Consider the following 25,185-nt stretch of genomic DNA (forward strand, 5'->3'; position numbering starts at 1 on the left):
ACATATTTCTTTTCTTATTCTTATACCTTTTATTTCTTTTCCTTGCTTTACTACACTGGCTAGGATCTCCTTTACAAAGCTGAATACAACTGATGTAACAGAGATCTTTGCTTTTTTTCCTTCTGATGTCAAAGAGAAAGCTTGCTGTGTTTCACAATTAAGTATGATGTTTACTCCTTTCTTTAAAGTGGTTACCCTTTATCAGAGTACAGCAGTTCCCTTCTACTTCTACTTTTCTAAGAGTTTTTAATCATAAACAGATATCAAACTTTATCAAATGACTTTTCAGCATCAATTAATATGACCACTTTATTTTTCTTCTTTATTAATAGAAATAGAACATATTTTCTATTGTGGCATGTATTAATTTACAGTCAGCAAAAGACAAAAATTACAAAGTTGGAAAAAGAGAAAGCTCTACAAAGCTCCTGTTATTATACCAAAAATATGCCCTGCTTGAGCTGGGCAGGGGGCAACCTTCCCAGATGGTTTGGTGAAGAATGTTTTTGGAAAGGCCTCACAGTCTGAAACTACAGAGATTCTATCATTAACCCAGGGAGATAGAATAATCTCAGGAATTTTATGGTCACTTTGAGGTATACAGCCAACAGCTTCATTCATGGGTTATTTTCTGAATATGTTCAAGAACCATTTGTTCTTGGTTCTGCATCTCTTTCTCTTTCTGAGTAGGACTTTCCTCAACTGCATTCAGGTGTGCACCTAACAGGTGAGGGCGGGGAGGCAGGGGGTTCATCTGCCCTGGCCACCCCAGACCAATGAAATCAGACACTCTGGGGCTGGGACCCAGGCATTAATATTTTTTAAATCTCCCCAGGGGATTCCAATGGGCAGCCAAGGTTGAGAACCACTCATCTATAGCTCTTTGAAGCTGAATATCATATGTGTGTTTATGAAACAAAGTCCACAGAGAAGATATCTAAGCATTGCAAAGTCAGACAGGCAATAGGATTCCACATTACCCAAATGAGACCAAGCAGGATGAATAAGAGAAAAAAGTCGCCCAGTGAAGGAACAGAAGGAGAGGACAGAAAGGAAAGGCACAAGAATTACAGCAAATCTACTCACTCCATTCTCTCTGGAAGTTCGGTTTGGGTCATGCCCACACAATTGACCAAAATAGTGATGGTTATAAATAAACTGAACCACCTGAGAGGCCTGTGTTAAGGAAAAGCTGAGAGTCACCACGTTTTCCTGAGGTCACTTCTGATCACCTTGACGCTGAATTGATTAAATCCATAACTCTTTAGCTAGGATCAACTTTATGTTCTTGTCACATAATAACAGCTGACACTGAGTGCCTACCCTCGGCTGAATACTTCGTCCACATTATTTCTAATACAACTAACCTACAGGTGGATATTATTACCTACACTTTGGAGCTAAGCAAACAGGCTGACAAAGCTTAAATATTTTTCCAAGGTCATATAGCTAGTCAACCATGGCGCTGAGATGTGGACTCAGATTGTCTGAAAATAGAACCCTGAGCAAGATGAAAAGAAACAGAATCCCTTTTCCAAAATGTCCTTCTGCCCTGACACCTGTATTTCACTATACAATATGGCCTGAAATTTCATCCTGCAAATGTCTCTTTTTTCCTAAAAGACAAGGAGAATGCAATAGCGCCTCCCTTATCCATGGTTTCATTTTCTGCAGTTTCAGTTACCTGTGGTCAATGGTGGTCTGAAAATAAGCTTTAAATTATCCACCATTCTGAGTTAATGTGATGACATTTCAGCCTTCCCACTCCCTCCCACCAGGGATCCCCAACCATCAACATTGTTTGCTTCTGACACCCAACCATCGACATCATCATGGCTCCATGATCTGGGGTCACCCAAAGCACATGCTCCTCCCTCTGACTTATCATCAGGAGGTCAATAGTAGCCTAATGTCCTGTCACAATGGCTACATCATTCGCCTCGCTTCATCTCATCACGTGGGCATTTTACCATGTCACATCATCACAAGAAGAAGAAGAGTGAATACAGTACAATAAAGAGAGACCAGGGCTTCCCTGGTGGCGCAGTGGTTGAGAGTCTGCCTGTCGATGCAGGGGACACGGGTTCGTGCCCCGGTCCAGGAAGATCCCACATGCCGCGGAGCCGCTAGGCTCATGAGCCATGGCCACTGAGCCTGCGCATCCGGAGCCTGTGCTCCGCAACGGGAGAGGCCACAACAGTGAGAGGCCCGTTTACCACAAAAAAAAAAAAAAAAAGAGATAGAGACCACATTCACCTAACTTTCATTACAGTATTTTGTTATAATTGTTCTATTTTATTATTGTTGTTGTTAATCTCATACCTAATTTAATCTCTTGCTTAATTTATAAATCAAATTTTTTCATAGGTAGGTAAGTATAGGGAAAAACATATAGGGTTCAGTACTGTCTGTGGTTTCAGGCATCCACTGGGGGTTTTGGAATGTATCTACCATGGATAAGGGGGAACTACTATACTCCTAGGAAGTTAGAGATAAGGGGAGGGCTACACGCTTTCATGGCAATCAGGTTTGTCAGATTGTTTTTCCAATTTAGCTGAGATCAGGCACACTGAGGAAATGGACATCTGGTTAGGAATGGAGGCAGGCACAGGGGAGTAAAATGCCGGCTCAAGGAGAAGATCCCAAACAGGATTAGGCTGTTGAGGAGAACTCTGAATAGCAAGAGGGGAGAATCCTAAAGGAGAGGTTGGGGGCAAATGCATTACAAGAAGGGGATAGAGACACTGAAAAGTAAGGTGAGTGGAAGAGGGTAAATAGATGGGGCAGAAATGTTGGTGGAGAAGTCCAAAGATAGATTTCCCCCATTGGATATTTTTCTGAATTCCTAACAATTACTTCCTAAAGAAAACGCCTGAAGATGTAAGCTTGACCTACAGAGTGAACCACTCATCTTTCATAATTTCAATTTGAGCAGAAGTATCTAAATCTATTTTAGTTTTCTGTAAATGCCTTTAATGTGCCCTGTTTTACAGTTATTTAGGAACCCATCTATTTTGAAAAGGGAAATTCTACTAATTAAACCACATTTTCCTGTTGACTTGCAATTAAATTAAGAAATGTGTTCAGGTTGGGGGGAAATGTTAACCCAAGGATTAAATTAAAATCATATCTCCAACTCCACAAACCTTTAAAGAATTATGATATATTCTGATAATATTACTTGTGAAAACATTCAGAGCAAATTTGATTAGAATTATAATTTTGGTGAAATATTAATAATAGGAGATTGAGAATTCCATACCTTGAATAATATGTGGGGGGCTGGAGCTACAAAGTTCATGAGATTTAAATATATAAATTCAGACTTTTGTGAGAAGGAGACCCTTAACAGCTTTTCTGTCCAGCTGTGACTCCACCCAGCAATTATTTATTCATCAAATCTCAAGATAAAAGGAATATTTACTGGTTACTTGGTTCTTTAAAGGGGTTTTATTTCTAATTAGTTGTTTCTTACTTAACTAGATGTAATTCAACCAGGATGGATGAAAAGGAGTTTGTATATTTGCTGTTTTTCTTTATTTGTAATTTTTATGTAATTGTATATTAAAAAAAAAACTATGTAGAGATGACATACTTAGAGAAAAAATTACCCTAATTCGTTTCCATTAACTGCCTACTTCCTTATTGCTGATACTGCCCTAAGCAGGACGCAGGCTGGACCTTTTAACTAGCTGTGTGACCTTGGGCAATTAATTTCATGCCTCTGAGTAACAGTAACATGTAGGATGGAGGTGCTAATTCCTTCTTCAAGGGTTTCTGTACCTATGACAGTGTTGATGCTTAGGAGGTATTTAGCAAATAGGAGACTTTTTTTTTTTTTTTTTCAGTACGCGGGCCTCTCACTGTTGTGGCCTCTCCCATTGTGGAGCACAGGCTCCGGACACGCAGGCTCAGTGGTCATGGCCCATGGGGCCAGCCGCTCCGCGGCATGTGGGATCTTCCTGGACCGGGGCACGAACCCGTGTTCCCTGCATCGGCAGGCGGACTCTCAACCACTGCGCCACCAAGGAAGCCCCTATTATTATTATTAAATACTCTTCTACAGCATTAGGAAAGCCGAGATTGAATTAAGAAAATATGATTCCCACTGGTTGGCCATAAAGGTAAAACATGTAAAGGGAAAATGTAATGTAGTGAGCTACCAGGTCACTGAGTGCTGTCCAGCAATCCAACAATCTACCCCAGAGTGCGAGGCAAGAGCCCTTTTACTAGACACCCGCTAAGAGGCTGGCTACCATCTGACAGGCAGCTGAGGCAAGGCTGGTCTTGCAAATCAACCTCCGAGAAACCAAGGCTGAATTTGTTATTAGGAACTTCCAATTTGGACAGTCGCTAGGGAAGATCCTTGGAAACCAAGCCAAAGTCTCTTGTTCGTCCTAGTTTGGCTTGTCTTGAAAAACAAAAAAAAAGAAGAGAAAAGCTCGAGGCAGCTTCTGAAGCTACATAAAGCAATTAATTTAATACAGACATTTGACCAACATATTTCTAACCATTACTACGTTCCTCAATGGCATGAACCTCAGACTACTGACATTTTTAACCGGCCAGTAGTTTGGGGGTAATGTGCTGTAGGCAGTACCCCATGGCCAGTGGGGTCCCATTTAGACAATCTTCGCTCTGCCCGTTGCAGTCTGTTCTCTTTGCCTTCTCAAGAGTTGATTTTTTGCCAAATAAGCAATCACTCTCCAGCATGGCTAGGACACAGAATATCAACCCACACCTATCATATCTGCCCAAAGAAGCCTAGGAACCCTCTTACTGGTTATTATGTTGTGGGTAGAACAGGCCACATATGATGAGAATGTACCTGGGTGTATCAGCAATCTCCCCTTTTCAACTTGTGCATCCACACATGTGTCCAGACTGGTCTAGTTGAATCCCAGACCAGGTGTGGGTTGCATGAACACCTCCTCTGTCTTGAGACTGCTTTTGGGTGTTGAACACACTAAAAACACAAACTTTTTTTTTCAATTTGATGATCTCATTGTTTAGGATTCAGTTGGAGGAAGGCTCTATTGTTAACCCCCAAAGAAGGTACGTGACACAGTGGGCACCGCTTGATTCTAACATGTGGAAGGAGCAACTGTGCAAAGGATATGAGTGGACAGACACTTTGATGGCTGTTCTTCTGATCAGGTTGAAAGGACTGAATAACCACAGGGCCCGAGTGGCACTAAACCGGGAAATGGTCCTCCCTTTGTTCAGCACCATAAATGTCTAAAACAAAACACAACATAAAGCTGATTCACTTTGTGTACAGCAGAAACTAACACAACATTGTAAAGCAATTATAATCCAATAAAGATTAAAAAAAAAAAAACCACAACAGAGGGTGGATCTCCAGTGAGAAACATGCATCCTCCTCCAGCCATGGGTTTGAGCATAAGTGAGATCATCTCAGGCTCAGGAGCAAGTAGGGCTCTGGGAACCACGGGTCAATGAGAGGCAAATGGAGGGGCAGAGCGTAAGGGAGGATCAGGGGCTAAAAGCCATATCCTCACCCTTCTAGCAAGACCCCAGGCCCTGCGGCTGACTGCATCAAGATGGGCCTCTGAGATTGCCCAGTGAACAGGCAGCTGACCCAGGGTTGGTGAGATGCATCATGCCCAGGGAGAGGATTCTGGCAGCAGGGGGGTGAAGTTCTGGTTGCATTTAATTCCTCTTCTGATTAGTGGATCATCCCTGGTCTGTGATGGTCCTTCTGTTCTCCACCTCCTAGGTCTCCCCTTTTAAACCCGCTACTGTTCCCTCCTCTGAGCATTGTGGGGGATAACAGCTCTTGGCTGGTGAGAGGAGAAAGTCATTTCAGTGCCTTTTTTATTTTCTCTACAAACCATATTTGAGATGGCTGATTCCTGCCCCTCCCAACCCCCAAACGTGCACACACCACTTTTTCAGCTGTATAGAACATCCAAGATAAAATACAAACAGGGTAATTGTCATGAAACTGTTTAAACTGGTGGTTCTCAAACTTTGATTTTAGGACCCTTTTGTACTCTTGAAAATTACTGAGGACCTTAATGATCTCTTGTTAATGTTTATACCTTTTTGCTTATACCATGTGTGTGTGTATGTATATATATGTGTGTATATATGCGTGTATATATATATTTGTACATATGTGTGTATGTGTGTGTGTGTGTGTGTGTGTATATATATATATATATATATAAAATATTAGAAATTTAAAAAGATAGGACCTTTTAAAACACAGGAGTATACAAGCATACATTCCAGTAGCTGTTAGACAGATGTGATCCTCCATCAATAGCCTCTATGTTAACTATTGTATGTTCACAAAAGAATGTGAGTAAAAAAGACAAATGACATCTAAGTATTACTAAGAAATAGTTTTGAACTCCTGAACCCACTAAAAGGGTTTTGGGAACCCCAGGGGTTTTGAGATCATACTTTGAGGACCACTGGTTTAAATCATCCTGATTTCGGTTCCCCTTCCCTATGCTACGTGGCAGGACAGGTACTCTCAATCCCAGCCTCAAGATCTCTGCTCCCCACTTGCATAGAAAGCCAACACCTCTGGAGATCTGAGGCCAGAACTCATCCAAGGGAATAGCCAACTTCCTCTGAAAACTCCACAGCAGTTGTCACTGCTTTTGAGGATTTGGATTTAATTAACCTCCACCGTAAACACCATAGAGATTCAAAGATAGTATTGAGGAGGTGAATTAGATATATTTTTCACTAACTGAGTCCAGCTGACAGCCACATCACCCACGGTGCAGGAGGAATCCTGGGCTGGGTGGGACAGAGGTTTCCTCTCCCAGAGCTGAGAATGGCCATTCCGGCCAGTAGCCCTTACCCGGTGTGTGCTGTAGAAGGGGTCCAGATCCTCCAGTGGCTCCCCGACCAGCTCTGCTGGGAGCTCGCCATAGAACTTGGGCAGCTGGTTACACGCTTTCAAGTCAAGCTGGGGCCGAGTCTTCTCTTCCTGGTCCTTCTGTTTCTTGGACTTCTCTTTGGTTTTCTTTGCCTCCTGCTTAGCAGCAATTCGTTTTTCAATCTCCACCAGAGACTCTGGGGTGAATCGATGGAAGTTGGTAGTTTCCAGAGACCCAGAGGGGAATTCCATCTTCTCATTCTTCTTCAGGAAGAATTTATACTCTTATGAGAGTGGACATAACCACAGAGAGGTAACAGCCTGCCCACTGGCTCTCTCCCTCCCACCTTGCTTGCTAGAACTCTTCCCCCCCGACCCCCCACCTCTTCAGTTCCTTTCTTAACTCACACTGAGCTCCCCCAGGACCCCACTGCCCTGCAGCATTCTCGAGGGAGGCTGGTCAGTTCATCTTACTCCACGTACCTCAGGGTGGTATCTATGCTGTCCATGAGCTTCTAGTCTTTGTTCCTTCATCATTTTTGTACCCCCTGCCCCCCACCAGATCCAGCCATACTGCCCTCTCTCCTCATTTCCATGACCACGGAGTAGCAGGCACTCTCCTGCATTCATCAAAGACGTTGGTACATGATCTACTTTATCTTGGGTCTCCTCCTACTTTCTGATCACAACCTTTTTTTATTGACATTTTCAATGCTTCTCCCCCTCTCTGAACTCCATTTGGACTCCTCAGGCTGCTTTCTCTTTGTCCGTGGCTGAACACTTCTTTCCATATCCAGATCAGATCCTGTGGTCCACCATTTTGACCACTCCCTTGTCCTTATCCTAAATACCCAGCCTAGGTCAGTCTAAATGAGTCTAACTCAGGTTTCTCTGAATCTGTACTGTTGAGGGGTGATGAGGAACAACAATGCCACTTAGGAATCATATGGTTTCGCTAGGCAGCAGTTTCTTCTAGTCTGATATTTCAAATACTGTTTGTCTTTCCTGACTGCTATTCCCCATTTCCCCTTCCAGTAAGACAATGACCACATTGCCTACCTCACGAAGAAAACACAGTTCCTTCAACTTCATGCCCCCAAACCTCCAACTTACCTGCAATCTACACCCTTCTATCTTCCCTCCTCCTGTCACAACAGGGAGAACATCACTCCTCATTCTGGCTAAGGCCAATCTTTTCCTTCTGTTTTGGATCTTATCCCCTCACTACCTCATTTCTCTTTCCTGATTTGTCTGCTGGTTCCCTCCTATCAGCCTTTAGAGATGCTCAAGTCTCCTTCAACTTTAAAATTTTTTACTTAGTACATAGCCCATTCAATTCTTCCCTCTTCTCTCCTCCCATTCCCTACTGAGTTTCATAAAGGACTCATTTCCACTCACTGTCTCTGGTCATTCTTCAGTTTTAGCAGCTTAACATCTGTGTCCACTACCTCACTAAAATGCCTCCTTGCAAGGGCAGCAGAGACCTTCTTCTGCCTAAATTCAGGGAGAACTCAGTTCTTATCTTGATGGGGTTATTGGTTATTTTGACTACTTCCTCCTTCTTGAAACACAGTCTCTCCTCAACTGCTCTGACGCACTCAATCTTCTTTTCCTCACTTTCTCCCATATGTGACTATGACTCTAGGGGCTCTAAATTATGCTTTTTAAAATTCTGCATAATGATAATAATAATAATAACATCGATAGCACTGATAATAACATTTACAGAGATTCACTATATTCCAGATTCTGGATTAAGCAATTTGCACGCATTAACATATTAACTATCACTGTACCCTATGAGGTATTATCTCTAATATATAAATGAGAAACTAGAGTGGCAAAATTAACTTCCCCAAGATCACATAGCTAATAAGTGGCAGGACAGGTACTCTCAATCCCAGGTCTGTCTGACACCACCTCCTGAGAGCATCTCATCCATACTCATGGCTTCAGTTCTCATGTATATGCAGATGACTCCTGAGTCTTTATCTCCAGCTCTTATTATGCCCATGGGGATCAGACCCAAATTTGGCATCTCCACTTGAATGTCTACTGGGTACCTCAAACTCAACATGTCCCAAACTGTACTTATTACCATCTCTCCACCCCTTTCTAGTACCTGTCTCTCCTCTAAGACTCTCTCCCTCTGTGAATGGCCCCCAATAGCCTATTTCTGTGCTTGTCCATAACATAGCTATCATCATGATGTCCTTTCTATTTCATTCCCACATCCAATAAGACATCCAGTGCTGTTGATTCCATCTCCTTAGTATCTTTTCTCCATGTCTCTTTAGCTTCTCCATCATACTGGTCGTTAAATCACTGTCATCCAATGACCCCCTATGTATATTTGCTTCCCCTTTAGTCCTTTTTCATCTATTCTCCAACTGTAACCAAATGATCTTCCTAAAATGCAAATCTGGTTATATTATATTCTTATTTAAAATCCTTCTAAAGCTCCCCACAGCCCTCAGGATAACCCAAACTGTGTGCTTACCTCTCCAGCACTGTTTACCAGGCATACCATTTTTATTAGTTTCTCCTTGAGTCTGACCCATTCTTTTTCATTTTAAGACCTTTCCATGTTCTATTTCCTTTGCCTGAAATTACTCCCCCACCTTGCTTTGCCTGATTAATCCCCTCTCATTCTTTTACTGTTGGTTTTCAGATAACTCCTCCATTTCTGACCCCATATGAAGTCTCTGTTAGGCTTCCCATTTTGTGTTGCTGTAACTCACTGTGTTTTCTCTATAAACCTCTGATTTGTAATTGCTATTTGCTTTTCTACTTCTCTCACTAAATTGTAAGCTCAGTGAGGGAACACATTTATCCTGTTCAGCACTGATTCTCCAGGCCATAGCATAGTGTCTGGCATTTAGTAAATACTCCGCAGATATTTATTAAATGAATAGTGGTTTTGAGTTTTAGAAAAAAGGGAAGAGAAAGCACTGGTACTTGGATTGTGAGACCAGGGTGGGCAGAAACTGACCATATTCCAAGTTACTGGGGGAAAAATGTGGTTTCTGTTCACTAACAACTTAAGGCCGGTGTTCCTAAAATCCACCCTGATTTGGATAAAATTTGTTCTTCAAGGTGGAAGAAGAACAGTGAGGGCTGAAACCTGGAGGTCTATGGGGGTGAAGAGGTGTTGAACATTACAGAGATGCTATAGCCAGAAAGAAGAAGAACAAAATCTGTCAGTGTCATAGAAGAGCAGGAAGAGAAGTTTTAAGAACTGCTAAGCCTTATTCTAGGGGTGGGAATGGTTTTAGTCATGGGGATTCAGGGTGAGCATGAGTAAGTACCATGGGGTGGAAAGGATGTGACTAGATTGCTTGATTTGCTGAAAGAGAGTGGTTGGGTATGGGTGTAACTACAAACATGATTAAACTAGCTATGTGGGCTACCCAAAAAGTAGAACCATGATAATAAGCTGCTTCAGGTTCTGCTTCCATGACTTGGATGCCTGGTGGAACAGCAAGCATATTATCAGGATGTCACTAGGACTGAGAATGTGGTTGGACATTTCATGGCTGTGAATGTGACTAAGCTGGTGCTGAGAAATAGTAACCAAGCGATTGGCACATCTGAGTGAAACTGTATTGTGCATGGTGCTGAGAGTGTGGTTAGGCTCTTTAGTTAGTGTAATGAGCAACCTAGCTAGCTTTAGCACTAGCTAGGGATATTGCTGGGGTCTCTATGCTAATGGGAATATGGAATTAATTGTCCCTGTTTTGAGGGATGTGGCCATATTAGTGAAGACTTAGAGCAGTCCCTAAAGTGTCAGCATTTTAGATAGTTGGTGATACTGATATGTGTCTATCTGAGCTGTCCATTGCCCTGAAATTTTTAATTGTTAGGCATCTGATTGGAGCAACAGGGAAACTGGACATGTGAGTAAGCTATCCAGAGAAGAGATAGAATTTGAAGTAGCGATGCCACTGGGAAAGTGCAATAAGCTGTTTCTGGTGATGAAGGGAGACCACATTATCCATGCTCCTGCCCAGTAGTCAGAGATTGAGCCTCAGCTATCTGGGACAACAGAAAAATATCACTGAGTTGTCTTTGAAGTTGAATAGTCCTGAGCTGTCCCTGGTGCTAAAGGAATGGGGCTATGGGAATCTTTGCTGAGCATAATTTACCTCCGAATGATTCAGAGATAATAGCTAGCTGATCTGTTGTCCAGGGATGGAGTACAACAAAAAGTATTTACAGTGTGGTGAAAACGACATACACCATCAGTCGTTGGTGAAAGAGCAAGGCAATGCCTAGTATGCCCTTGAGCTGTCCATGGTGCTGAACAAGAACTGTGGGGATGGGTGAGAGAATTGAGTGGGAATGGCTTTCTACCAGGCTTGGTGAGTAACTGCTGTAGGGTTCAATGAGTGTGTCAGGCTATAGTGCTGAGAATAATCAAATTTCTGTGAGGGATAAAGTGGAAGAAAGGAGTAATTCAAGGAAGAAAGGAATGTGAAAGTTTGGGAGAAAGTGCCTAACAAGCATTTAATCAAAACATCTCTGCCCAACAGAACAGAGATCCAAATGAAGCTGAAGAGGAGAAAAATATTCTTTTCTTCAGGGTCTTTGTCTCACAACCCCAACCCACTGAAAACAGAATCAGAATGAAGGAAAATATTTTTGTCAGTAAGGAAGAAATCAAGTTCCTCATCACCTGATCTGGAGTGTTATGGACCCAGAAACTCAGGATGGTGGATTGAGTCAGTTCTAGAGACTTCAAGTTATAATTAGTCAAACAAAAACAAAACAGAGAAGTAGTGTGGTTTTGTTAAAATAGCACTGGAATTGGAGGGAGGAAGCTTGGGTTCTGACACTAACTAGGTTTTTTTGAATTGTCTTACCCTCATTTCTATGATTTGTGAACTGGAGATGCTAACATCTGCCCTGCTAATCTGACACTGTTATTGGGAGAATCGAGTAATGTATGTGAAAGCATTTTGTAAGCTAAATGCTGTGCAAAGGTACAATGTAACTTTAAAATTTCCCATTATACGTGTGATAAAATAGCCAATAGCCATTTAACCTATTTCAATTCCATACCACTAGTTCTCAGCATACAAACTAAATAAACATTTGAGATCATTTACAATTAAACACAATATTAAAAACTCATAATGTTTCCACTTTATTTCTCCATCCCCCACCTTTAGTGTATGAATACTTTTTAATATGGCTCAGCTCCCCAAAATAAAAGTGTTTATTTAATGAGATAATACAAATTACAGTATACTCAAAATTTGAAGGGAATTCATGCTGTGGATAGAGTTTTTATTAAAAACATATAGAATCTTTCTTCTTTCTCCTACTTCTATTACCCTCCCCAACAGAATCCCTATCCTCTTCAACAGGTTCCTATCAGAGTATATCATTAACAGACCTTCAGAATTCTTCGGTGAGGGAGGCTGAGAAGCGCTGTGAGTTCTTATAGTTTTTAAAACATGACCAGGTATATTTAAGTAACCTAGAGATTTCATGAGTGCTGGTGTCTTATGAATCTGGAAGTAATACGATGGCTTTGACTCATTTTGAGGGTGATCTTGTGAGGAAGCTAAGGTTTTGTCTAGTTAAGGACAGGTTGACTTTGCAGTAGGAAACATCAGGATTGGGCTTGATCGTGCACCTGGTAGAAGTATTTCTCCCTGACATGATTGATGTGTTCAGTTTCCTTCTGGATGCAACTCCTGGAGGAATAAGAGGATTGCCTTTCACATTTATTTTGCTTCTTGACTCTCTAGGGAAAGAGGCGACAGATCTGTGTTCTCTTGGCTACAGTCAAATGTGAACATGGCCTTGTGCCTTTTAAGGTTCAGAGGTTCTCTTCAAACTGCCATAGCCTGGAAGTGTTCAGCTGAGCTGCTGGAAGTTGCAGGGTGAGTCAGGAAGACTTAGCTCTTTCTCATTTTGTCAAATATTCAGAAATTCTTCCATTCTTAGTAATTGCTAAAGGGTTAATATGCATTTAGCTCTTTGAGGTGTTGTGGAAGATGAGGTGGTGCAGAGGAAAGAGGACTGGGCCAAAAGTTAGAAGACTGGAACCGCAGCCACAGGTCTATAATAAACCTTGCTCAGTCGTTGCGTATTATCTTTCTCTGGATTTCAGTTTTCTCATCTGTACAATAAGGGAATTGGTCTAGGTATAGACCCTATACCTAGGTATAGGCCCTTCCATCTTGACAAAAAGCCATGTTTCTTGCTCTGGGGGCCTTTCAGACTTCTCAGGGAGAAAAGAATCCTAACAATTAGGAAATAATTGGAAAAAAATAAGGGCTAAATTATGTGGTTCTGACCATGGAGTTTTTAAGCCATAAAGACAAGTGCCTGAAGGTTTTGAAGAAGAGCAGGACCAACCTAGATGAGAGAAACTGGTGAAGGCTTACTGTTTTTAGAGTGTTTTTATGACTGTATGTATCGTAATATGAATGTCACATACTCTAGCTGGGAGAGGCACAAGTGCACTGTGAGCTAAGAGACCCTAAAGAATATGCAAATTCACACCCAGGCTGATGGCTCCCACTGGAGTATTTTCTCTCTCTGTCTGGCCTTGGTTGAACACCTCCTGAAAGCAGTGGCACCTATATGAGGCCTCTTTCCATGAGGCAATTCTATGGCTGTTAATCTTCTTCTTAAACATTAATTATTTTAGAGTCAAACATGCTTCTCATGAATAATAATCCCCCTTTTTCTTTGCTAGGTTTCTAAAGAAAATATATACAAATTCTGACAGGTAGAAATGGGTTTTGGAAAAGTTTCTAAGGCAAGAGCACTGTGAATATTATGTAAATGCCAACCAATATAATGTAGCCCATCAGTTTATTCCAGGGAAGCAAAAGGTACTCAGAAAGTCTGGTGCTGCTGCGTGGCTCTTGGCATTGAAGGAATCTTTTTTCCACAAATCACATTCTGACTTGGTCCTCAAATCCTGCTTTCAATTGGCAAATTCTGACAAAAATAGTGTGTCTCCTTTTAGGCCACTGAGTAAATGTCACTTCCTCAGGGAGGCCTTCCTTGATCTTGCCTTTCTAAATTAGGTACCTTCAAGATGATGTCCCAAAGAATCCTTTCCTTTCCTGACACTTATCACAGTTTATAATTAAATTTATTTGTGTGTTTGTTTAATACCTGTCTGCCTCAGTCAATTGTAAGTCCTGTGAGGGCAGAAACAAATTTATTCTGTCCACAGCTCTGTGGCCCCCAGTGCCTGGCACAGTGTAAAGCATGAAGGACTGTCACTGGGTAAAAATGGGGTCTCAGTGAAATTGTCACATTTTAAAACCTATATGGTGCATGCTTAGTGTTTCAGATCTTTAAAATGCACTGTGTGATTTCATCTAATATTTAATTTCTCTAAAATTTTTTAACACATTTTTACCTCTCCCTCAGTATAATGAAATATTTTCCATTGGTTAAGAAACCGGTATGTAGACAGGCAACGTGTAATGGCTAAGTTCTTGGATTCTGGAGCCAGACTATCTGGGTTTAAATCCCTACTCTACCAAATTGCTAACTGTGGGACCTTGGGAAGTTTACTTAACTCCTCTGTCCTCAGTTTTCTCATCTATAAAGCAGGCATAATAAGAGCACTAAGAGATTATCACGAGGATTAAATAAGTGCTTAGAACAACGCTTATCTATAGTGCTTAAAGCAATGACTAGAACATATATTAAGGAAACATATATTAAGTTTGCTGTTAACAGTAGTATCCCCCAAGGGAACATAATTATTAAGTAGTTGACCCAGAAGTGCTACATAATCCATCTGATTTCACATCAAAACATATAATCTCCCTGAAGGACAACTGTCTCTAGATGACAGGTAAAGACTCTGAGACCCAGGTGGATAATGGATCTTGCCCAAGTCCTCCAACTAGAAAGAGGCAGAGCTGGGACAACAACCCAGATATCCATCAATCATGCTGTCAGTTTCCCCAGGATTCCCTTTATCCTGCCCTCATACTGATGTTCCACAGAGCCAGGACTGGAATAGATGGGAGCAGGAGATATAGTGCAGTATCTGGATGAGCACTGAACCAGTGGGCCAACCAGGACATTCCAAGCTGACCCCATTATTAACCCATTTCTACAGATAAGGCACTAAAGCCTTCAGGCTGACATAGCCAAGGTCAGAGCCTATTGGTGACTTAAGTCATTATTCTTATCTGTTCTGTCCAGAAGGTGAAGAATAAAAATATTAACACTGATTCTTTGGGGGGATTATTTTTGGTGATTTCTTTAAAATGGAGGGGTAATATATACATACACAAAGTAAATAAGAGGCACTCATTTTAACTTTACAGTTTGATGCTTTTTTTTTAACATATGCAAACACCTGTGTAACTAGTACCAAGACCAAGATATAGCACATTTCCCTCACCCCAGAAGACTCCCCCGTGTAACCACTACTCTGACTTTTGTCAACAGAGTTGGCACTTTCTAGGTTTCTCTGATTCTTTGCCTATGTCTCCTCGCTGTACCCCTCCCTCCTCTGTGCACAGTAAACCCCCCTTCTCTATCTATCTAAAGCCCACCCACTATACAAGGCCTTCCTCTGCCTGAAGCATCCCTAATTTGTCCTGCCTGTCAGCTCTGTGAGCCCCTCAAACAATAATAATAGTAATAATAATAATAATAATGCCGCGACTCACTCCATCTCCTTTTCCCTAGGACTGTGTCTAATGCAAGGTCAAGCTCACATCTGCTGTTGCATACATGCTGGGCTTTGAGTGCCTTGGCCCTTCCCTACAGAATGTGAACAAAGCAACTCCAAGAGGGCTCCCCTTTTGTCACCTCGAAGCCAGTCAGTGCCACGTGGCAGGGGGAATACCTCACAACATGGGTCCCTGCTTCTCGTGACAGTAACCACCTATGTGACCTTAAATAATGGGTGGGCTTTAAGAATAAGTCACTAAAACTGAAATTCCAGGTCTTAGTTTCATTATAAAATGAGGGCATAGGACTAAATAATACTAGGAATAGTAGCTAATAGGCTGGGCTAAGTCCTTTATACATACCACTGTTTAAAATTCACAATCATCTTGTGAAATAGGTATTATTATGGCCATTTCACGGTTGAGGAAACAAAAGGAAGGGGGAGAGTTTCCTGATGTGCTAATAAACAGCAAAGCTGGGACACTACCCAAGGTCCAGCTCCGTCGGTAGGCCTGTGCTCTTAGTCACTGTTCTCTCTACCTGCCTGTGGTCACTGTGACCTCTTCCTGCTCTTCTGATCCAGTTCATGAAACATGACTCTAGTCCTCTCTGGAGCACCAGGGGAAAGCTCGATAATGAATAGCAAGGAAAGAAGAGTGACCATGGGGGTCTAATGAGCAAGATGGACCACAGTGACATCTTCCCCAAGGACAAAGAGTTCTAAGCTCCCAGAATTAATACCAGCAGGCAAGGGAGAGAACACATTTGCTTGAAGCAGGAAGGTGAGAAAAGGTGCTATTGTACTTGAATCTTCTTCCCATATGATCCAGAACCCCAAGCCATGATTTTTATTCAGGAAGCACTTTCTGAGCTGTTAGTGTGTACAAAGTTGTGATGGGGGTATACAAATAAAGGATGCTGAGATCCTGCCATTCAGAAACTCACACTCTGGTGGGAGCTGTAATAGGGGACATACACCATACAAAGAAACATAAATGAAACAGTGAGGCAGAAGCAGAGAAGGGGAAAGAGGGCCTTAGGGGAGAAAGAGGTCTATCCAGGACTTTGAAGGACAGGTAAGATCTGGGCAGGAAGTGATTATGCAGAAAGGGCAAGCCCTCTAATGAGCAATGTACCAGAAAGGGCACAGCAATTGCAGAGGAGGAAGGGATATTGTTTCTTCCATGGGCCCAGGAGGCATGGACTCCAAGCTCATGGTGTTGGTTTGTATGTGGGACCCAGGACAGGTCTGTTCTGGGGTGGAGCGGGTGCTAATGGGAACCATGGGGCTGCTGCTCATAAGAAAGCTGATGTTTCAGGAGTCTTTTTGCGTGATTGGGCTCTGACACAAGGGAATGCACACCCAGAGTCAGTGATCAGTGTTTTTTCTCCTCCTAGAACAGCATTTCTTTGGCAATATTTGTTTGTGAAAGACTCTTTATCCACCATTTACCATTACAGACCCTTCTCTTTTTCCATTTCCTTCTGATGATGATTTTCTTAAAACCATCCTTGCAAAGATCCACTTTTATGCCTGGGGCAAAAAAAATTGCTGATGTTTCACATTAAATGCTTGTTCGTTACTATTATTATTATCATTATTATTATTATCACCATTATTTGATTGCTAAGTGAGTGGACAGGGAACCCGTAAATTACTTTTTAAGACCACTCTAAAATCCTCCTAACATTTGAAACCAACTTTCTGCTATTTCAAAACAAATTCTTCTATCAAACTGAAAGCAATTCATTTCGCACCATCATTTTCTCCTTCCTCCCATGTCATGCGGCTGGAAAGCTCAACCTTTAGGCTGCTGTTACTCAGAATACACACGTGGGATTGCTTCTGCCTGCTGCATTTTGCAAGTCCAGGAAAGCCAACTCAAACTACATTTTAAACTCATAGCAGACTTTTCTCTCTTTTTCTGGTACTGATCCAATCAGGTAATCTCAAAGAGCAAATCATGATCAAGAATCAAATGTACACTAAGTGCCCTTGAACTATGGGAGGAAAAAAAGCCAGAACCATAGAAACTTCTGAATGGGTCATTCTTCTGGATTGCAGATTCGGGGCTAAAAACGAAGTAGAGGTGGCTTTGGTTCGACCTGTTGTCAGCTTTCTGAACATGTATGAATTCTCCCTGAAGCTTGGAAAACACCCTTGGTCACCTGGGTTTGTCTTTTTTCACCACAATCTTAAAACAAGCATTCCTCAACCTTGTTGCCCATCAGAATGTTCTGGAGAGCATTGAAAAAATTATAGATTCTTAGCAGTCACTCCTAGACCTTCAGATTCAGTAGGCCTCGAGTGGGTCCCAGGAGTCTGCTTCTAAAAAGTTCTCCCAGTTATTCTGATTTGTGACCAAGAGCAGAAACCATTGCTTTTAACCTTACTCGTATTTCTCTAACAAGAGGACTTGTTGCCTAAAGTTTGAGGCAAAGCTTATCTCTGAAGGAGTGTATCACCTCCTACCCAAAGACCATTCTCTGCTTTCTATGTCCATTCTTATTTAAAGTTTCATCAATACTACTAGGATATTTGTCCTCTGTTACCACAGCTTTGGTAAAATTTCTGAAATTACACTGGCTAATAAAACATCTCTTTATATCAATGTGACTCTTTGAAGAGCATAAGCTTGACATTAATGTGGCATATATATTTGATAGTTTTTGGATTTAGCCATATTTCTTCCCTGATTCTTCAGAGGAAGGGAAGCAGCAGAGTCTTCTACACAAACAGATTAATTGTAACTATTTTCTAAGAACTATGGGTGTTTGGGGAAGGTCATGTATTCAAACAGCCTACAAAACATGCTTCATTTTTGGATCATGGACAAAGCCTATAATTCTTCCCATATTACCCCAAACAAATCTTTACACCATTAGCCATAGACAGGCCCCCGAGTCCCACAGTCATACCTTTGCTGCTCAATCTTGATTGTCTTCTAGATGAGAGGTCACCTCTTCTACCCCAGATCGCCTCCACTGGAAACCATGAGCTCCTGGAATATACGTTCAGCTTAACATCAAGCATGGTACGACACTGACCGACGTCTGCTCTGCCAGGAGGCTATGAGCGACTCTGGGAGGGGAGGCAAGTCCAGGACCCCCAGTTTTGCGAAGACTTACACTTGTTTGTCCTCAGGGAGGTGGTTCAGCCTGTCTGCTGGGAACCTCACTGTCGTTCAACTGGAAGTGCAAGGAATCCTGCTTTCTTGGGTGTCATTCCCTTTTCCCGTCACGAGATCCACCCTGGCTGCTGGTGCTCCAGAAAGTGTTCTCCTTGGATGGAAGCAGGGCGTGGGGAGGGGGTGGGGAAGCTTATGTGTGATTAGATGGTAAAGTAACAAATGTGATTTTAAATGATCTCATGGGAAATGCTGAAACCTGAGGAAGCAAAGAAGCTGCACTTTAGATCACAGTGCCTCTGGCGTCCACAGTAGCCGCCCAGGCTGGAGCAAGGCTGCCTCGAATAGCCGGACAGGCAACTCCCCACCGTTGACCCCAGAGAGCAGGGCTGCACGGATTCACAGGGTGTCTTCCTTGTCTCTACATTCTGCCTCCAGAACAAACACTCACATTTATTAAAATATTTTTGTTCCCCTTCCCCAACTAAAACTTTAAAATTTTATTTTTTGTATTTTGAAAATATTTAATTGAAAAATGTATTTGAGTAATTTTCCTATTCTTTATGTATACTTAGAAATAGATCAGGTCTTATGAAAGAACAGTTTGAAATGAAATTACCAAAAAGGACTAAGACCTCAGATTTGGTAAAAGAAAAGAGCAGGAGAAAGTAACCTGTCCACATGGCCATGGACCAAGAGGGAGAGGGGAGTGAAGCCGAGGGGTCCCAGCCCATCTTGACTACTCTGAGGTTGCCTGGTTCACCCTGGGCTGGCGTGGGAGTCATTCCTCAAGTCCAGTTTATACTGCAAGAAACTGGCTGGATGTTTTATTGCATTATAACTTCATTTACACAAAATTTCCCAAATCAAACAAAAAACAGCTTTTTCAGGTCAGGATTCAGTTCTTATGAAATGCTGGTCTCCCCCTGCAGGAACCAAAACTTTCAAAGGGACAGGCCAAGAAGGGCCAACACCCCTGCTCTAAGGCATAGCTCATAGGAAGGCTGGAGGCTAGAGGGTTTGGGCATCACAACAGCTCCGTGGGTGTAGGGAAGGAGGATGGCACTTCTTCTGCCCCTGGCAACCTCTTAAAGATGCTTCGCCTGTGGTCCACCCAGGCAATGGCATCTGAACTGCCTGAACTGCCTCAAAAGATGAAACTTCCAAAGTATTTATGGGTCGAATGACATGATGTCATTCGACCCATAAATGTCTGGGATTTACTGCAAAATAACTCAAGAGGGGAAGGGTGAAGATGAAACAAGATTGACCATGCGTAGATAATTGTGGAATTGGGGTAGGTAAGGATTTATTACACTATTCTCTCCAGTTTGGTGTATGCTTGAATCTCTGTGACAAAAAGTTTTTAAGAAGCAGGCTCAAAGATATAGAGTAGCTACCAGTGGGAAGAGGGAAGGAGAGAGGGGCAATATAGGGGTAAGGGATTAGAAGTACAAACTATTTGTATAAAATAAGTTACAAGGATATAATGTACAACACAGGGAATATAGCCAACATTTTATAATAATCATAAATGGAGTATAACTTTAAAAATTGTGAATCACTATATTGTACATCAACTATACCTCAATAAAATTTTTTTACATTTTAAAACATGTTCATACAAAGGCATTAACAACAGGCTGTTATATTTTATGAAAATATAAAACTATTCTAGCTATCTGCAGAGAATGTTGTCTGGGAGGTAAGACACCAAAAGTTTATGTGTTTGTATGTATATTGTAGAATTATGAGTAATTTTTCTTTTTTCCTTTTTTTTTTTTAAACTCTCTTCATATTAAAAATTTTTTTTCTACAATAAACACGGTACTTTAAGACAATATTTGAGGACCATGGTTAGGGCTCCATCTCCCAGGATCTCTGTTTTGCAAGTCCTGGTCTGGTGAGTAAGAGGGAGTAGCTGGGAGTGCTGGCTGGGAGCAGGGAGTCCTTTCATTCAGGACTGAGTGCCATTATCACCACGTGACAGAATCTGCACAGCAAGAAAAGGGCTGCTCTCTGCTTTTAGAAATCACCCTTTTCCCACTTTCTTTCCTCCTCCCAGCTGATAGCCCAGGCTTCAGAATTCTCAGAAGCGGCATCGTCTGGGGAAACAGCTCTGGGTTGATATCAGGGAAGGTGGGCTCTGCTGCTGGTACGTTTGTGTCCTTGGACAAGTCATCCAATTTCTCTGAACCTCGTTTTTCCCACTGCCACTCCACACTCTCCACACAACACCTGGGATGTTCTTTATAATAGAATCTGATCAGAAAACACCTCTGCCGAAAACCCCTTGTCTGCCCATCGCTGTTACAAGCAAGTCCCAGATCCTAGAAGTAGCTCGTGAGCTCTCATGACCTCTTAGCCTCAGGGTGACAATCCCCCACCTCACCCCCATTTCCATGCCCCAGTGATACTGGGTCACTTAACAGATGCTTGAAAACACCACACTGTCTTCCAGCTCGGAGACTCTACAGATGTTCTTTCTTATACATTTCTTCCTCTTCCCTTCACTTACTCATTTCTAGTGACCCTTCTTCCTCAGACTGAATATTACTCCCTTGAGAATAGATTCCCTGACTCTCCAAACCAAACTCATGTTATACCCTCATATGAAATTTTTCATTCACTCAACACATATTTATTGAGTACCAACTAAGTGCCAAGGGCGCACAGTCTAATCGGGAGACAGACATCGAACAAATAATTCTGAAAATGACCACGATAATGTGCCTTGTGAGGAGGTATCCCATGAAAATACAAATTCAGACAGACAGCGATCAGTGATTGGCTCCCCTCCTTGGCGGCTGGCTTATCCTGGTCACTTGGTGAGACGTGATAATGCAACACACATTCTACATGACTGAACATTTTGGGACTCACTTAAGGCCTGATGACAGGATTTTACTCTGTGACCAATTCACATCACTGAGAATATAAAGCATTTCTTCAAGTCATTTGTTCAATACCTATCTGCCCTCATTCTGTATTTACTTATTTTACTAGTGCTTCAAAAGAACCTATGATGTGTCTTTGTTGAGTGCTAAGCTTATAGAAATGAAAAGATGAAGTTCTGTTCCCATGGAGCTTACATTCTAAATTGGGGGGAGGGGGGCGCAGAAAATAAGAAGCTAAGAAATTAGTGAATGCATTATGTGATGTGATTTTAAGATTTTTTAAATTGAAGTATAGTTAATTTACAATGTTGTGTTAGTTTCAAGTGCACAGCAAAGTGATTCCATTATACATACATATTCTTTTTCAGATTCTTTTCCATTTTAGGTTATTACAAGATATTGAGTACAGTCCCCTGTGCTACACAGTAGGTCCTTGTTGTTTACCTATTTCATATATGGTAGTGTGTATATGTTAATCCCAAATTCCTAGTTTCTCCCCCCCCTCACCTTTGGTAACCATAAGTTCGTTTTTTATGCCTGTGAGTCTGTTTCTGTTTTGCAAATAAGTTCATTTGTGTCATTTTTTAAGATTCCACATATAAGTGATATCATACGGTATTTGTTTTTCTCTGTCTGACTTACTTCACTTAATAGTTGCATCCATGTTGCTGCAAATAGAATTATTTCCTTCTTTTTTATGGCTAATATTCCATAGTATATATACACCATGTCTTTATCCATTCATCTGCCGATGGACATTATGTGGTTTCCATGTCTTGGCTATTGTAAACAGTGCTGCTTTGAACATTGTGGTGCATGTATGTGATGTGATTTATAATAGAAATATATATTTGATCTTCATCTCCCTGTTTCTGGCACAGAGCTCCTGAAACCCTTGAAATTTCCTAAGTGATGAGAGCCATAAAGGTGTCTCTTGCTATGTTAATGAGGTGACTTTTGGAGTGTACCTAAGGATGCGGCTGGTTGCAGGGAGAACCATCTATGTATGAGAGGATTGGAACTTTTGATCTCACCCCTTAATCTCTGGGGAGGGAAGTAGGCTGGAGATTGAATCAGTCTCCAGTGGCCAATGACTTAATCAGTAGTGCCTCTGTAATGAAGCCGCCATAAAAATCCAAAAGGATGGGGTGAGTTTGGGGAGCTTCTTTGCTGGTGAACACATGGAGATTTGGGAGAGTGGGTCTGGGAGAGGGCATGGAATCTCCGTGCCCCTTCCCCAAACCCTGCCTTGGGTATCTCTTCCATCTGGCTGTTCCTGAGTTATATTCTTTCATAATAAACCTGTGATCTCATGAGCAAATGGCTTCCCTGGGTTCTGTGAGCCATTCTAGCAAATTAATCCAACCCAAGGAGAGGGTGGTGGGAACCCCTGCTCTACAGCCAGTTGGTCAGAAGGACAAGTGACAGCCTGGGCTTGCAATCGGCATCTAAAGGGGAGGGCAGTCTTGCAGGTCTGAGCCCTTAGCATGTGGAATCTGATGCTATCTCTGCATAGATGGTGTCAGAATTGAGTTGAACTGCAAGACACCCAGCTTGTTGGGTGTCAAACCAGATTTGCTTGTTGATGTGAGGGAAACCTACACACACACACGCTGGACCTGGGTGCTCACTTTTAGTGTATTAAAGGAGAATTATTTTCCAGAAAGTAACATATTTTGCAAAGATTTCTTTTGCTGTAGACAACCAGAGAATTATTTTTCACCCCCTCTAACTCAATCTCTATTTCATCCCAGGAACCTTCCTTTCCTCAGTAGACACCCAAGGAGGTCTTCTTCCCCAGTAAGTTACTACTTTCCTTCTGTGTTTCATATATCTTCTGTTCATCGCCCTAAGAAGTTTTATTTGTGCTCCTTGAGAAAAGTGTGGCTGTCTCTTCTGGCATGCTTCACAGTGCTGGCCACAAAGTAGGTCAACACAAACCCTTTCTGTGAGCCTGGGAGGCCCTCCAGGGCAGGGTCCAGGACTTATCCTGGGTCTCCAGCCCCTGGCACCATGCCTGTCTGGATAGAGAGGTACTAAGCTCAGGCTAATCGAAGGAATAAAGGAATTGTTCCTTTTAATCCATTAGCGAGTTGTCATGCTTTCATTTATCTAATTGTTTTGAATACAGATGACGTTTTTAGCCTGCTATTGCACCAATTCCTTACATGGTCGAGGGCTTTGTAGCTTATACTTTACTTTCAATAATGATACTTGATGGACATCTGGTGGATCAAATGGCCCTTGTTTTACATGTGGGGAGACTGGGCATGGAGAGGTTGACCCCCAGCTCTGAAGTATGAGGACAAGGATGAGAACACAAGGTCTCCCACTCTAAGGCTCTTGACACCACAGGTTCGCCAGATGTGATTCTTGCCTCCTTTTGTTACTGCTCCTTGGACAAGCCAACTCTTTCAGGCAGTAACCATCCCCAGGAATCATGGCAGTGGGAGAGAGTCATTGCCACTTTCTTGGTCCCTCTGCTCTCCGTGCTCCTCCGAGCCCCAGCCTGTGATGTGCCCTGGACACAGACTGAGAGGGTGAGGAGGAGCCCAGGGGTGAGGGCGCTCTGTGGAGTCTGGCCTTCCTGTCAGAACTCCAAGTACCAGGGAAAGAAGAGCAGCTTGGTTTCCATGGCGACCTGCCCACCCGGTCCCTACAGCTGCAGCCCCTCTCTGGCCCCCTGAGGTGAGGGCTGCGGGTGACCCGAGCCAGTCCTGTGCCCACATCGGCTCCTGCCAGGTTCAGGCCCGAGGCACGCTGTTCATTCTGAGCTGGAGCTTTGCCTGACACAGTTCCCATGGGGACGGCAGTGGGCACACGCTGCCTGCAGTCAGATCCCCAGATCAGAACTGCCCTGCAATTCAGGCAGCTCCTCTCGAGCTCAGAGACTTTGGAAGAAAGATTGAGTTTCAGATGCCTTAGTCCTTTAACCCACCCCTCAGCCGAAGGTGGATTTAAGAACTTGGCCCGGTGGGGCTGTGTCATGTACAGGGCATTCCCTCTGTGCCAGGGCCTGGGGACACCAAGATGACTTGAGGCACAGTCCCCACCCTTAAGGGGAGCGAGCAAGACAGTCCATCAAGCTAGCAATGACAGTGCATCGGGGCCAGCAATGTGGGACTAAGAACAAGAAGCCGGAGGGATGCTCAATTCTGGGAAACATTTCAGAAGGGGAGCAGGAGGCATTCCAAACAGAGGAAGGGGCTCCTGCAATAATGTAAGAGGAAAGAATATGCTGTATGAAATACCAAAGTTCCAGGTGTTGGGGAAAGAGCTGAGAGGAGGCTGCATGGCTGGGGTATGGGCAGGAGCCCGGCACTGAGCCCAGCTCGGGCTATATCTTATAGGGAAAGAGGAGTCATTTTACACAGGAAAGCAACATGGCTGGACTTAGAAAGGTCACCAAGGATGCTGTGAAGGGACCGATTTAAGGAGGAGGAGATTAGCAGTGGGGAGGACAGTGAGGTGGCTGCAGAAATTCTGGTGAGGTCGCAGAGGCTGTGACTAATCTTTCAGAGTCAGGGGCCTCCTACCCACCAGGTGTGGCCAAAGGCGTCAATTCTGTACCTTTGCGTGGAGATGGCAGGAACCAGGAGCCGGGAGACATGGCCGTCCGCTGACAGATGCCTTG

The 25,185-nt window shown here is 42.7% G+C and overlaps 1 protein-coding gene across 1 annotated transcript in view; it reads right to left on the reverse strand.

Moving 5' to 3' along the window:
• SCN10A (sodium voltage-gated channel alpha subunit 10) overlaps positions 1-18,470 on the reverse strand; it is an 89,108-nt gene extending 70,638 nt beyond the window's left edge. The window contains exons 1-4 of the mRNA XM_060164061.1: positions 18,446-18,470; positions 6,842-7,123; positions 5,111-5,238; positions 1,087-1,167 (exon numbers count right to left, since the gene is read on the reverse strand). Of these exons, the coding sequence (XP_060020044.1) occupies positions 1,087-1,167; positions 5,111-5,238; positions 6,842-7,111 (479 nt within the window). The 5' untranslated portion in view covers positions 7,112-7,123; positions 18,446-18,470. The remainder of the gene's footprint in view (positions 1-1,086; positions 1,168-5,110; positions 5,239-6,841; positions 7,124-18,445) is intronic.
• Positions 18,471-25,185: the final 6,715 nt, after the last annotated feature.

This window comes from Lagenorhynchus albirostris, chromosome 10, assembly GCF_949774975.1.
Source record: "Lagenorhynchus albirostris chromosome 10, mLagAlb1.1, whole genome shotgun sequence".
NCBI classification, from domain to species: Eukaryota; Metazoa; Chordata; class Mammalia; order Artiodactyla; family Delphinidae; genus Lagenorhynchus; species Lagenorhynchus albirostris.